This window comes from Calypte anna, chromosome 5, assembly GCF_003957555.1.
Source record: "Calypte anna isolate BGI_N300 chromosome 5, bCalAnn1_v1.p, whole genome shotgun sequence".
Taxonomy (NCBI): domain Eukaryota; kingdom Metazoa; phylum Chordata; class Aves; order Apodiformes; family Trochilidae; genus Calypte; species Calypte anna.
The window spans coordinates 2,865,866-2,881,470 of NC_044250.1; the positions used below are offsets into that span (position 1 = coordinate 2,865,866).

General features: G+C 43.9%; 1 protein-coding gene across 1 annotated transcript; it reads left to right on the forward strand.

Annotated features, from left to right (window-relative positions):
• The first annotated feature begins 403 nt into the window (after positions 1-403).
• On the forward strand, positions 404-3,419 carry FGF4 (fibroblast growth factor 4). The gene is made up of 3 exons (XM_030451385.1): positions 404-707; positions 1,489-1,592; positions 3,243-3,419. The coding sequence occupies exons 1-3, from the start codon at positions 404-406 to the stop codon at positions 3,417-3,419; spliced, it is 585 nt and encodes a 194-aa protein (XP_030307245.1).
• Positions 3,420-15,605: the final 12,186 nt, after the last annotated feature.

The window sequence follows — 15,605 nt, forward strand, 5'->3', positions numbered from 1 at the left end:
GCACATGGATATATAAATATCGTGGCTAGAGCTAAAGCGCTATGGCTGAGCAGCTATAGAAGAAGATCAGCACTTCAGACAAGACTCCTGGAGCTGAGATCAAGTTCAGAAGCTCTTGCTCCCGGGATTTCCTCTCCATGCAGCCAGCGCAGGGAGACTGCAGATCCTCGGGGGACTGAACACGGGGCTCGCTCCATTTCCCCCTCTCCTCTACTCTCTTTTTTTTTGTTTTGTTTTTGGTTTTGTTTGCTTGTTTTGTTTTTTATTTTTATTTCTTGGTTTTCTCTTGCCCCCCACCCCCACCCTCCTTTTTTTTGACCTCAGTATAAAGTGGGAGCTGGGGGGCGAGAGTATTTTCGGAGCGTCCGCCCGCCGGCCCGTGGCTACGCGCCCCTAAGCCGGGATGCCTTTCCCCGCCGCGCTGCTCCCGGCGCTGCTCCTGGGGCTGCTGTGGCCGGGGGTTGTACGTGGCCGGTCCCCCCCGGGTCACCTCCCCGCCGGGCCCCGCCAGCGCCGTTGGGACGCGGCACTTTTCGCCCGCTCCGTCGCTCGCCTCCCGGCCGAGCGCCGCGACACCGCCCGCGACGGCGACTACCTCCTGGGTATCAAACGCCTGCGGCGCCTCTATTGCAACGTGGGCATCGGTTTCCACATCCAGGTCCTGCCCGACGGCCGCATCGAAGGGATCCACAGCGAGAATCGATACAGTAAGCCGGAGACGACCCCCGCGGTGCGGCAGGTGAGCCGCTCCGCGCCCGCGAAACCATTCGGTTCCGCGGGCGCGGAGCGGCTCACCTGTCGCAGGGAGCGTTATGCCCCAAGGGAAGGGTGGATGCGTGGCAAATCGCTAAATCCCCTGAAAAGTCCACCCGCCCACTCTGCCGGGTGCCGCTCGCCTCGGCTCCCCCGAGGGCGGTGGGTGCCGGGGGTAGCAGGGTGGCGGTGGAGCTCATCGGGCGTTCCAGCAGAGCTCATCGGGGCTGCTGAGCGCGTTGCTGCTGGCGGGCATCAGGTGTCGGGGTTGCCTCAACATCTGGAGGGTCCGTGGGTTGTCTGCTCTGAACAGGGGCCGGGGAGAGCCCACCTCTCCCCCAACTTGAAAAGCATCTGCTGGGGACTTAACCCCGTGGCCCCATGACTCTGATATGCAACTGAAACAATAAGATCCGGGAGGGGGGGAATATAAACTGCATGATGACAAATGTTTCATTCCCCCCAAGCTCACTCCAGCTTGTTTTAATCTTGTCTACATAGGAGGATGCCTGGGGGTAAAGTAAAAATAGCTAAAAGAGGAGAGGTCCCAGCATGGGGCATGGGGCAGCACGTGGAGCATGGGGCTGGGGGTCTGTGGCCACCCACAGCAGCACTGGGGCTTGGGGATTTACACCACCCTGAGGATGGGAGCCTTTGGGTGAGTGCAGCACTGACACTGCTGACTCCTTCAGGGTGCAGCCCTTTGTCCCCCTGATTTCTGTGTCTCTCCTGTAGGTTTGCTGGAAATCTCCCCCGTGGAAAGAGGAGTGGTGAGCATATTTGGTGTTAGAAGTGGACTCTTTGTGGCCATGAATAGCAAAGGCAAACTCTATGGATCTGTAAGTAGCCACAAATCATGTGCCTGGGGAGGGGACCATGGTCACTCAGGGTGAGAAATGTGCATGGTGTTAGAAGCTGCCCAGGCCCCCACCCTTGCCCCTCTTGGGTCAGGAAACAAAGAGCAGTCCTTTCTTCCTAGCCAACGGAAGGTGTGCTGCCCATGGGTGCTGCTTACTGAGATTTTGAAGTGAAACCCACTCTTTTGCATTATACTTTCTTGCTTCCCCCATGAAACCTATATTCACCTGACCATGGCTACCCACACAGCCCAACAGAGTAGCCATCTGTGTGGTAAGACCTCAAGCTAGTCTCAGTCTATATCTTTCTTGTATTTAAGTACAAACAGCCTTAAAAGGGTGTGGCAGTCACCCACTACATCTCTTAGAGGGCACTTGAACTTGTGATCAGCCAGGCCAAATGACCCTTAATGATATGCTGAATAAGTTTCTGTCACATACCTATTAATCACTCTTTGTTAATGCTCTTCACCAGAGAGTCTGTTCCCATGACAGTTCAGCATCCTCAAGGTGTGGACTTCTATTTATAGGAAGACAGATTATTATTAGGAGACAATACAGATTGTTTTTATGTTCAGTCTTTGAAAATATACTTGTTGGGTGGACAATAACAATACAAGTCTTCACCCATCCTTCTACTTTCTAGGTTACTTCTGTATCTGTGATGAGCATCAGACCCATTCCTGGGTCTCTTGCCTTACCCATGGCTCTTCTGTTTCATGTTTCTCAAGTATACTTTGAAAAAAACTTGGGCCAAACTACAACAAAGTTAACTTTGTCATTTTCACATGAAGACATGAAACATCCAGAATTATTTTCTGGGGCATCAGTCCTGTCATAGAAGATTTTGACTTCTATAAAAGCCAGGCTGGATCAGTCACCCTTTGCATCATTTCTTAGGAAGACTGCTGCTTTGGTGTCCTGGATGAAGTAATTCCAGTGCAGTGGTCAGCTTGGCAAGCTGAGACCTCTCTTACAAAGCCCTAGGCTTTAGCCCAGTGATAAGCAAGGAGTTCATTTGTTACCCTCCAGATAACACACTTGCAACACCTGTCCCTCTGCACGGATTTGCAAGTGAAAAGCCCTTCCCTGGAAGGGTGCTCTTGTCAGCTCTGTTTTCCTGATCCACTAACATGTTATCCCAACCTTTCCTTTGATTTTAAAACTAAAGAAGCAGAAAATACTGTCCACAAAGATTGTCTTTAAAATGTCTCTTTCTCCTCAGCACCCTGAAAAAGTGAAAGCATTCAGATTCTCCTTGATTCTTTCTCAATTTATTGGTGGCAGGACAACCACTGAGCAATCAGATAAGCAGGGCAGCAGAACTGGGCCATACCCCATTGCAGCTCTGTGAGAACATGCCCCTCTCTATCAGAAGAGCAGACATAGCTCTGGGTGTCCATCCCACCTTTAGGTGTCCATGCCTGCCCTGGACACAGCATCCTTAATGATCCTCTGTCTCCTGAGGCCTGTTTGAAGCTTCCTTTGGGCGGCCACTTCAAAAGAGCACTAAGAGAGGGGGGTGTTAGCTGCACGTTTCCCAGCAGCACCCCTTCTACACCTGGTAGCAAGAATATTTCCACACCTGATGTTTAAAATTCCTTCCCTCTCATCCTTTCCTTTTCATTTCAGACCCATTTCAATGACGAGTGCAAATTCAAAGAGATTCTCCTGCCAAACAACTACAATGCTTATGAATCCAGGATTTATCCCGGGATGTACATAGCCCTGAGCAAAAATGGAAGAACAAAGAAAGGCAATAAAGTATCTCCCACAATGACAGTGACACACTTTCTTCCTAGAATCTGAGATATTTCCCTTCAGACCTACCTCAGCACAGGGGAAGATGCAGAACATGGGGAAAAGAAACAAGGTGCACTTTTACTGGAGAGTTTTATGCAAGAGTAGGCGTAAGATATTTAAGTTAATTATTTAAATGTGTATATATTGCCACAAAATTTTATTTATAGTTCTGATTTTTTTTTTTAATTATTATTTCTGAAAACAAAACAAACCTCTAACCCAAGGTATTTCATTTCATGGTGCAACAGTAGAAGACTTCTGCTTGGTGGTTTATTTAAGTTTGTAAAGTTATCACAGGTGTGCTGCTAGTCCATGTCCTAAACCAGGTGAAATTCTATTCCTGTACTACAATGTTTTGCACTGTTTGTGTGTTGTACTGTGTATGTACATGCTGTACATGTGTGTGTGTGTGTGTGTTTGTTTGTTATGGTGGTTTTTATTCTCTTCTGCATGTTTTCCAACACCCCCCACCTCAGTGACTCCCAAAGAAGCTCCTTGGCCTCTGAGATGGAGCAGTGGTGGAGGTGCCTGGGTGGGATGCCAGCCCGGAGCCACACACAATGCCTGACCTCCTTTGTGCAGCGTTGCTATTTAATTGGAACAGTATCAGTTTACCTCTGTACAGAAAGCACAGTTCTGAAGAGCTACCCCACAAATCTGTTTTTAGATCTGCCAGGCCTGAACTTTGAACTTTCCTGCAGTCAGTCTTCTTAGAGCTGCCAGGCAGCAGAGAGGTTTAAACACCTATATAAACTCAGCAGGACTGGTTTGGCTTTTTTCCTATTTAGATAAACAGGAGCGTACCATCTTCTAATGGAACCTTTATTTGATACAATTGCCTGGCATTAGGCTAAAAGAAAATTTTAAATGTCTGTCTACCTCCCCCTACAACACACTGTGAAACATGCTGCCATGAACCAATTATTCTTTATTCAAATCAAATTCCCTTTCACATTTGGAGACTACATTAATTTTTCAAAGTTTGTGAAACCCTAGAAGACTCCTACGTTTTTAGAAGGCAAAAGAATTTGCTGGTTCGTAGAAAACACAAGCTCCATAGAGAGAATTTAGATTGATTACAAGGAACTAAGGTTGTTTTGTACTATTTATTATTTTTGGTGCAGTATTTGGAAGGAGAAATATGCTGCTTTTTTCTGTCTCATTCCCTGACAAAGTTGATTAATTTCTACCTCACTAACTCTCAAAGCCAGTCTCCTAACAAAATCTGCATGGAAGGAAGGTGCACGCTTTTCTGCTTGGTCTTACAGTTCTGGAGGAGGGCCTGGGGGAACAATTGTAATCCCAAATCTCTCTTTTTTTTTTCCATATGTAGCCAAAAGTATTCAGGATAGAGTTGGTTGCATCCTATTTGAGCCTTGTCACGTTTGAGCTATCTTTACCCTCTGGTTTACTTTTAGTAAGGGTAATCATGGTGAAAATATTTGCAGACAGCTGTCAGGCTGCAGTACTATATCGTCATCAAGTAACCCTATATTTTTCTCCATAAATTTTGCAAGTGTAACTCATGTCTCTAATGTGATGAAGGAAAAGACAGGTTTGATAATGGAGAAATCACTAAAGGGATCCTTTTGTCCTTTTCTCTTGCTTTCTTTTCTTTAAGAGATACTCAGAGGAGGTCATCAATATGTTAAGTGAGAACCACACACAATCTTTGATGGCTTTAGAGGATGTTTACAGATCATTCAATCTAAACTAGTTATTTCTGACTACCTGAAACTCTGAATTCAGCTTTTTTTTTTCTCTTTACATTCCTATACAAAATCATTTATTCCTTCTTAACTGTGTAGACTTACCTTTACCCTCCACATAGACATGACCTTGAAGACAAAATCTGCTTCTCAAAGTTCAGTAAGATTGGAGCAGACCAGGACCAGATCTTAAGCCAGCTGCTGTCAAAGCAAAAATAACAATTAAAAAAAAGGGAGCCAAATCAGGAGAGTGCACCTAGGAAATGTCACGCCTAAGGATTTTGAATCTTTCTCTTCCTTTAATTTCTGGGATTTCTGTACTTTCTGTGTTTTCCACATGTGTGTAATTGTTGTGTGATTATCACCACTACCTCTGCCAAGATTTTGCTCCAGATTTCAGAACGGAAGATCAGATCACAGAGATTTTTCTCTGGAAGTGGTTCCTCTTTCTCACTTTTTCACTCCCTTAAATCCACAACCGACCACCTCACCCCAGAGAAGTCCAGAGGTAGCAGTTGTAACTTTGGAATATTGCAATCAAACCTTGATGACAATGTTACATGGTCTGAGCTTTCACCATTTACCAGAATCTGTCTGTAGTTTTATACAGGTGCTGTTCAAGACTGTGGTGTATGTGCTGTGCACATTTAAATGCATAATAAATGATAAAAGTTTACAACGTATTAGCACCCTGGTGTTGATTTTAACTCTTTAGAAGGGAATGCAGCCTGAAACAAAAGGCCAGAAATAAAAATGCTATTTCACTTGCCCAAAGACTGGGGACTCTTTGCACCTCTGCCAGCTACTTAATGAATGACAGCCTGGATTTCTTACTCAGCTAAAGTTCCCCCTGCCAAAGTTGGAAATTGTCCAGCAAAGCCCAGCTTTGGGAGCTTGGTAACAGATCCCCAGGCTTGCATCTGCCACACCCCATATTCTTGCTTGTGTTATTTGTGGTTATTAACAACAGCAGCTTTTTGTGCAGCATCTAATGGTAATAAGCAGAGACACAAACCAGCATCAGAGTTGATATTGCTGGATGTTAGCATTCCAGACAAAACCTGACTGCCTTTTTCTTGGCTTTAAGGAGCGCTGCTCACTCGTTTTCTGTGTGTTTGGAGTACAGGGATACAGGGAATTGCAGGATTACCTACCTGTTTGATTTGGGATAATGTCTCTTTTCCCAGTTCACAATTATACTGCTAGAGCAGTATAAAAATCTGAAGTGCTTCCTAGCATACCTTAAGGCAAGATTCTTTTGCACGAGTTTTATTTAGAAATACTCACCCATATGCACTTGAACACACACCATGCACTCTATGACAAACCTATCTACTTCCCATTTTACTCCTTCCCAAGGATCAGGGAAAGTATTCAGGTTTAACCTTACATGATGCATAAAGGGAGTCCAGCTAAAGGCTGCACAAAACAGAAAGCCAGACCCCAAGATACAGATTTCTTCACTTCATTTGCCATTGAGCAATGCTCTTTTTCCTGTTCCTAGAAAGGGGAAAGCAACAGATGAGCTGGGAATGTCCAGGGTCCTCACTCTGAGCAAGAACAATTTCTCTCTATAGCTGTATGGGGTCTATAAATACACAGCACAGGTGTAGGGGGGTTAACTGGACAAGTATAGCTGCAGCTATACATGGTTAATGCTCCTATGAATAGAGGCAGAATAAATAGGCAAGCAGACATTTATAATAATTTTTCATGATTAACTTTTTTTTGCTTATAATGCTTGTAAACATAGAACAAACAGGAATTTATTACTACCAGGTCTTCCAGACTTATAACAAAAAATTACAGCCAGGGACAAAAATTTGTTTCAGCAATGGGAAGACATCCAAGTATTATTTAAAGCTTGGAGATAATTCCTAGGAACTTGCTCATAGGAATCAGAGATTTCAGCATTGCAGCTTTGCAGGCTCATAGCATCCAAAGCAGTGGCACTGCCAAGGTGGTCCTATCTACCCAGAAATACACAGGCAAGCTTGAGATGTCACAGAATACTCTAGAGAAATGTTGCACCCATTTTTGGCACCACCCATTTTTGTTTTGGAAATAGTCAAAGACATGTGCTGAAGGTGAAAAAGAATGCTTAACCCCCCCAAAAAGTCCCTGATACATCATGTCTTGTGTAATTTCTGAGATCACTGAGAGCATCACCATGCTTCAGGCATGCCCAATGCTCCTGGCATTTTCTACCAAATATTTCTCTGCACCAAAAGCTTTTCTGGGGCTGGATTAAGCCCTTAACTAAACCAGGCTCGTTTCTCCCCATCCAGTGATGGTCCTGAGGATGAAGAGAAGCAGAGCAGGGCCAGGTGGCCCCGTGCTGTGCCTGGGGAAGGGCAGAGATGAGGCTCCCAGCCCCATTGCCCCTTTGCAGCCTTGCCTCTTTTAAATGCTCCATGCTTAACATTTTCTGACTCATCTGTGACATCTACCAAGTTGCCTGTACCTAATCTGTGCTAATAAAAATCAGCATGACAAAACACTGCCTTGTATATAAATAGCCACAGGTTTCAAGGCACTCACTGAATTTTTAGTGCCAGATTTGGCTCTTCACTGCTTTACCACTTGGTTTCCACTGCAGTGCATTAACTGAGCATGCAAGTGGCCAATTAAAGAGAGACTGTTAAGGGCTGAGGAATCTTTTGATAAAGTCTAGCAAGCACTTCAGCAAGAAAGTTAAAAGCAATTCCCTTAAACACTGCCCATCCCTGTATATGACCCTAAATATTGGCACTTGTCAAGCACAGGTGAGACCAGATTGTTAATGCACAAAACCCAGTGTGAGGTTAAATTAAAAAATAAAAAAAATTACCAAAACATCCCACTTCAGTTCTTCTTCTGCCCAGTAATACAAACATTGATGTGGTAGTGCAAAGTTGTCATTTCCAGCTGCTTCTAGGCAATGCAGGGTGCAAAAGCAAGAGCACAGCTTCAGTATCGGAGCACCAGCCATGACTTGGGGACTTCAGACATGAAATATTACTCTGAACTGTTTGTTTTTCAAATTGACCACTTGAAAAAATAGCTTAAGGTTTTTTCAAGAAATGGCTATAGGCAGCCACTGAAGGCAGACTAATTACTTAATATAAACCAAAGAACTGCTTCTCTCATAATTTTAATCATGCATTAAAAAGATGGTTAGTGCTGTCTGTAGAACAGATTGATAGAATTTTTAAGAGTATTCATTGTCACTTTAAAAATAACAAATTTCAGACAAATGTTCCTGAAAACTGAGGATGATTGTTGCGGGTTTTTTTACCAGCAGGTCCAAAAATGCTGCAATCCCTTTTGAGAATGATAGTGGAAGATAACACCTTCTCCATGCTTAAGGTAATTCTGAGACCCATTTCTTAGCAGACTCTTCTCCAGCTGCTGGCAGACCTGTAATCCCAGTGGTCCTGTGCTGGCAGTGAAGCAAGAAGAAAATGAAGGAGAGAGCTGCAAGTAGGTTCCCTCTGTGCTTTGTTACAGGAACAACAGTTACACACTGAATAGAAGCTTTCTCAGGAGAAGACTGTTCAGTGCCACACTGGAGAATCAGATGTTGGTGTTACCTCTGCCACCAGGTCACCTGTGATGCCAGCAGTGTTGTGCAACAAGTGGTCCTGCCTGTCCTTTCTGAATGCTCTACATGACATGAGGAAGATGGTGAATACCTTAAGCTTAGCTCAGCTGCAGCTCTGTGGTGGGTATAATGATGCCCTGGGAAATGACAAGCACAGGGAAACATCAGGGGGGGTTCAACCTGGGCATTTCTGCACCTTTTTGACACTGAGATCTCTGCTTCAGCTCCTCATTTCCAATCTGTCATTAAACTGTGTTCAAAATACACCCATTAATATATTAAAAACTGTGAGGCCCACAGATACTGAGTTGATGAGAGCATGGGGGTCAATGAGCTGGACAGCTTGTGACTGATCAAAATAAAACTAGGAATGGATGCTTGATTAGTGAACATCATCTGTACTGGGCACCCAGTGAGGCAGAACTCCTGGAAAAAAGGTGCTACATGACCAGATTTTAGTTACAAGGGCAGGTTTGATTCTGTTTTTCTTAAATTCCTTGTGCAGAATTGGCCTTGGGTACCTTCTAGTGACATTCTGTGTGTACATGCAATTAAATTTTATTACAAATCATACCAATTTATTGTGGTTAGATACAGAAATCCTCATCTCCTATGACTCCCCAGGCTGTGTTGACCTTCACTATTGTTCATTCACACTCCTTCATATAGGTTAAAGAAAGTGATTTAGTGATGTTTGTACCAATTAACATATTCCAGATTCAAATTGGTTGCTAATCAGGTTACCTCTGAAGTACAAATCAGATCTTTATCAGCTTAAAGGTATTCAGCAAGTGTCAAAGCCACTTGGTAAAACTGTGGGTTCTGGGGAGTTACTATTTACATCCTTTTTCATTATCTCCACAGCTACAGCTGTTTGCTTCCATTGCCTTCAAGAAAAGTGTTTGTAATGCTAGCTGGGGCCAACAGAGCTGCTTAATGTCACTGAAGCTGAGGGTGCTTGTGAGAAGGAGTCCCACCTACTGGATGGGCATCACTTAGAGACTGAGAGACCCCAGCCTTGTGGGGATCTTGCTCAAGAAGTTTGGATGAAATGTCCAGCCATGCACCTAGGACTGGTGGCCTGTCAGCAAGCATGAGAGCTGACCCACAAGCAACATTTTTTTTTGAGCTTTTTTGGGGGTCTTATATAACCCCTTTTGCTTGCCCAAATGGGAACTGGATCCCTGCTCTGATCCCCTTGCTGGGTGGGGATTGTCCCAGAATGGCTCACAGGAGCTCTTGCCTACATATCACAGTGAGACAAAAGGCCTCCACAGGGCTCCTTCGTCACCAAGCCCAAACCAGGACACCAAGGCTCCTCCAGTGCTGCCCCATGCCTGCCACCAGCACTGGAACTCAGCACCATCACAGCTGCTTCCCATCCAGCAGCCTGCTCCCAGTCCTTCCCCCCCAGCCTGTAATGACCTGGAAAAGCTTCAGCTCCTCCACTGGACAGCACCCAAGGTGAGGACTCCCTCTCTGCCAGTCCTCAGCAGTCCTCTCCCTCCCAGCTGACACTTCACAAGTGTGATGGCTCCACATTACCTTGTGGCAAAGGCCGTGGTGCAGCTCCCTCGTGCTCGCCTCCTGTGCTGAGTCCTTCTCCAATACCTGCTGCAAGAAACCCTGATGCTACTGCAAGCAGGAGCTCGTCCCTGAGGAGTTACCCATTAACCCAGGCAGCTAGGTTGCTCTCTCACCCATCTGGATCCAGTGTGTCTTTTTCATGGGTGCCTTTCCTTCAAATGAGGTTTGAGATAAGCAGGCTGATTTCTTCAGGTGTTGCAGCCAGGTGACAACCTCAGGTCTCCTGTGGTGCTTGCTCCTAGAGTGGCCATGCCCATAGGGCCAGGGAGGTCCAACCTGCCAACAGTCATCACTGCCTGCAGTTTATTCCATCTTCTCCATGGCCCCTGAGGAAAATGACCAAGGCTGGTTTTTTCCCTTGATTTTGACTTTCCTCCATTGGGGCTGGGTACTGGCACTGGCTGCCTTTCTCCAGCAGCCACCTTCCTCCTTGCACAGAGAGGGTTGTTTCTGCCCAGAAACATCCCCTATTCAGCCCAACACCCTTTCTTCTCCCACACTGTCCCATTTTGACACCTTTTCCTTTTGTTCTGTCATTTCTTTTCTTTTTTTTCCTCATACTCCAGCTTTGATTTTCTACTCACCTTTTTGCGAAGGACCAGAAAGGGGATCAGAGGGCTGGAGTACCTCTCCTGTGAAGACATCATTCTTCTGTGTTAAGATCAAGCTTCTTCTCAGGTTAGCACAGAACTTCTCTCTTGCCTGTGTTGTATTTTGACCCACGTATTTCCTTCCCCTCAGTGTCTCAGGGTTACAGAGGTAACTCACAAAGCAATGGCCTGACTGCAGTGCTGGAGAGTTCAACACGTGCCTCAAGTCTGTACAAGGTGTATTCAACACAAACTGTCATAGAAACAGGATTAAACCATCAAGTGTCTGCTCACCAGAAAAGCATTAAAGCCCAGGCCCTTTGTGCTCCCTGATAAGTTATCAGATGTGATTCACTGGACCATATCAGTTTTGGCAGCCTGAGTGTGGGCAATTCAGCTCAGGGTCCTTTGGCATGGTCAAGGAAAAGCACTTCTTGTATTGATAGAACCATGTTGTTAGAAATACAACTGTGATAGTCTTGTGCCTTGCAAAGAAGATATGGCACAATAGAGTAATCAAAGTAAAGTGTATTTGAGGCAGAAAGATATCTAGACAGGTGGCCATCTCTACACATAGCTTTGTGGTTGTGATTGCAATGTAAAGAATGTGAATGCAGAAACACTGGTGAGGTCAGATCTAGATAGGTGAACCTCAGAAATTACAGAGTAAGAGAAACTGAAAAACTTTGACCTTCAAGTTCAGAAATTCAGCATCTTCCACAAATCCCCATTCCAGTAATCCTAGTCACATCCAAGATAGCCACTTGTTTTCAATTAATTCTTGTAACTTATTCTGCTTATTTAAATATAAAAATCACCTTGTCTGCCTCATACAGAAAGGTGAACAGATTCAGAAACATGGAATAGAAAGGCATTTAATACAGAGTTGTATGCTTTCAGGTGGGTACCAGAGTTGGAGATTGAAAGTGTTCATATTCACTTCTCCCGGTGACATAAATCTGAGATTTCTTTCTTCTACCTTTTTTTGGCAGATGCTGCAATACAAATTTGCATTTTTGCTCATTGTTTGCACTCTTTGAAGGTTAATTAAGGAAAATATGGAAGCAAATATGTGCCTGCTTGCCAATTAGTTCTGAGTTGATTCATAGGAGCCTCAAACACATTGTCTCAGGTCTGTGGAAAGCCCCAGTAACTCTGCAGGTTCTGCTGATTTCCAGGCACAGGGAGGACTCACCTGCATGAGCTGCTGCATTGACAGAATTGCCCTTCCATGTGACCATCAATAAAAATAGTTCTTTCTGTGGGCAGTGGGGGTGCACTAAAGGATATATTCCTGAGAGAAATGAAGAGTGCATGAACTGGTGATCAGAAATCACATTTAAGGCAGGACCAGCAAGGGTTCTTTATACACTGAGATGAAGAATCCCCTAAAAAGCACACAGCCACAGGTCTATGAAGGTGTCTATAGATGTAAAAATATATATTCATACTTCAAAATCCCTCTCCTAGCTGTCAACATCTGTTCTTTTTTTCACCTTTCATGGGGATCTATGAAATTCCACCAAAATACAAACACTTGACAACTTTGTTCCAAATGGGGACCCTAGGGGAGAATCCACTCAATTGTTCTGCTAAAGGGAATAAACCAGGCAATGATAATTCATTTTAGAATTGACACAAGCACTCAAAAAACTGAGCTCCTCTGGAAGTCTGTTGAATGACACTGAGCTTCAAGACATTTCTGTGGCTTTCCTATCTATTTTAAGTAAAGAAAATCCACTTGTAAGTTAATGAAAATAATTAGAAAGGCCATTTTAGTTTTTAATAAGTAGAGAGCCACACCAACGATGGAAATAAAATAACAGGCAACAAAGAGTAGCTTGTGGGAAAATGTTCCTTTTTTTTTTTCCCACTAAGGAGATTACAAGGTTATCATTTGTAAAATAAGCATATTCCTGTTAATTAAATTAAGGACTTGGGCTGCATAAGCAAATACCAATCACAGGAGAGAAAGAGAGAGATGCTGAGCTTCACACATAATTTGTTTCTGCCTAGTTAGCAGGGCTATGACAGACATTTGCTAAGTAGAAAGCAAACATTTACAATTTATTTCACCTCTCCAGCTAACACCTATGAGCTGCTGTCAGCTGCCTCTTTGGGCAGAGGGGATGGTTTGTTATGGAAAACTTTGCCTTCGATGGCTTTAAACGAGAATTTGCTGCTAATTAAGGATGTATCAGCACCGATTAAGTAAGAAACATGTTTACATGCTTTCTAGTCACAGCATACTTTATATTTCATCCCTGAGTCTACTGAAGTGAGTAGGGAGACTTCTACTGACACCAGTGAACCCAGGGAGGTTTTGCCTCATCAGGCTATCCCATGCCCAAGGCCAGCTCCATGGCAAAACAAGCTGCACATCCCCAAGGAAGAGGGGAAACTCCCTTTTGGGATCTGTGGCTGGACACCCCACTCATGCCTGTGCCTACAACTTGCCACTTCAGCTGACTGCACTCAACAAGGACTCTTGTCTTGGGGAGGCATTACTGCAATTTTGTTAAATGTCAGCTCAAAATCCTAGCAGCCAAAACAAAGCAGGAGGAATGCTGTGTCATGGCATGGGCTGCAAGCTGGCAGAGGACACTGAAAATAACAAAGGGGGTTCAACTGCAGCTTTGCAGGAATGTGTTCTGAAGGGGAGGGAGGACTGATGGACTTGGGTGGGAACTGGCTGGTGGAAAACCTCTCTCGTCTAACATACAGCAAGTTCTTGTTCTCCCTTTGTTCTTGTATCTCTCTTTTCAGAGGATAGAACAGGAAATTCCTTCGTTTCTGTGCTTATTAAAAATATTAATACAATGGATGGGCACTGATGTAGTGGAAGTGTCATTTAAATGGAGGCAGTAGAACAAACTGAGTACCACAGAGAGATGAGCTGATGGATTGCTGCTGCACAGCTTGGCAGTTTGGTCTAAAAGCTCTTTATAAATAATGTTTTAATTGTGTAAGTTTACATCTATAGTATTTTTAATTATTATTCCTACTCTGAGGTAAAGGTGACAGAGTATTTAACCACAGGTTATTCACCTGTGTTACCAAAGGTAATTTAATGAGCTCAGATATGAACTCATTAAACTTCTACTGGGATATGAAACTAAGAATTTTCCATAGACATCACTTCCAGAAAGCAGTTTTTGAGTGATAAAGACATTTTGTCACTCCTCAGATGGACCAAAGTTGATTCTAGAAGTAAAAAATAATTAAATACAAGGCTAGAGAGACTGAAATTCCTAAGGCTTGTGTCCAAACTGACCCCACCATGTCTCCTTTGATAGGCAGGACACCCTTAGCTCTCAGCACCAAAACCTTCAAGCAGGTCTTGGATTGGTTTTCATGAACAAATGCCCAGAGTCCCCAGCCCTGGATATTCCTGTGGCAACACAGCAAAGTCTGTGGGGCCAGATTGCTTATTTTTGAAGGCAAATGAAAACAAAATTAATAAAACAATCAGGAAAGCAAGCAAGAAGTTAACAATGTCCAATTTCAAGCCAGCTGAAGGAAAAGAAAAGAGAAGAGTGGTGTTTGTGAGTGATGTGCATCCTGCTGATCCTTTGTAAATCCAGCTGTGAAATGGAGCTGCCAGGTCTGCTCAGAGCTGGGTGTGCCAGCTCCCAGATGTGCACATGTGAGGCCTGCAGACATCAAAAGGATTGAGCATTTAAAACCATTACCTGAACACCACCTTCATGTGTTTCAAAAGGAAACCAGCTGAACTTTCCCTGTAATCACTGTCTTGCAGCTTCCCTTTAATGAACCCACTGGTACAGGATTGTTGTGTCAGTCAAAAAAGAGGGTGCTGGGCACTTTATTTTCTTTTCCTGTCCTTAAAATCCCTGATGAACAGCCCTGATGTTCACAGGGGGGATTGACTGGGATTATACAGAAGCATCAAGTGGGAAAAGGCAAAGCCATCAAGTGGCCAATATTTGTGGTCATAGACTGGAAATGTTGGAAGAAGGCCATTGCTCAGATCTTGGAATAGAAGGAAAAATGAGATGATAAATCCCTTGCAACTGCATTTGTAAGTTTTTTATTTGGTTACTTTGCTTTCTGGAGCTTAAGAAGTCACCTCACAGCTCAGAATGGTTGAATGTGCCTTGATAGTGATGAATGGGATATTGTAAATTGCCCACAAAGAGCTGATTATTTTTAGTAATTAATTGTCCTGTGATTGCTTATACAAACAGTAGCCAGTGGACACTTTCTAATGTGAATCTAGGACTGGGACTGGTACCTATTTCAAAGAGAAAAATTGATGAACTTCCTGTATTTCAGGTGTGCAAAGGGATGATATTTCCTGCCTGCCTGAGTCAGTGGCTCCCTTATCCATACCCTGCCATTTCTGCACCTTGGGTGAGTAACACAGACATTTAAAAATTACTCAGAGTTGTGTTTCTAAAACATTGCTGATCAACCATCCAAACAAACAATATTTCCCCCCAGAGTGTTCACAGGAAATAATTTGGCAATTACATTATAAATGGTCCATAATTCAGTGGATAAAAAAATATAAATGGATAGCTCTTTAGACCTCATCTTTTCCTCTCCTATATTACTGTAGCAGAAAATCAAGATGGGACAGAGGTTTTCTATCAACAAGAGATTTAAAACCCACATGAGTCTTAAAAACACACATGAAGTTTAACTAAACCATTAGGAAAGTATCTTGCCCTATGATTCCACAAATGAGAACTTATTTTCA

Coding starts and splice junctions, on each gene's coding strand:
- FGF4 (XM_030451385.1), top strand. CDS start 404: ATGCCTTTCCCCGCCGCGCTGCTCCCGGCGCTGCTCCTGGGGCTGCTG. Junction 708..1,488: donor CCACAGCGAGAATCGATACA/GTAAGCCGGAGA, acceptor TCTCTCCTGTAG/GTTTGCTGGAAATCTCCCCC. Junction 1,593..3,242: donor AAGGCAAACTCTATGGATCT/GTAAGTAGCCAC, acceptor TTTTCATTTCAG/ACCCATTTCAATGACGAGTG.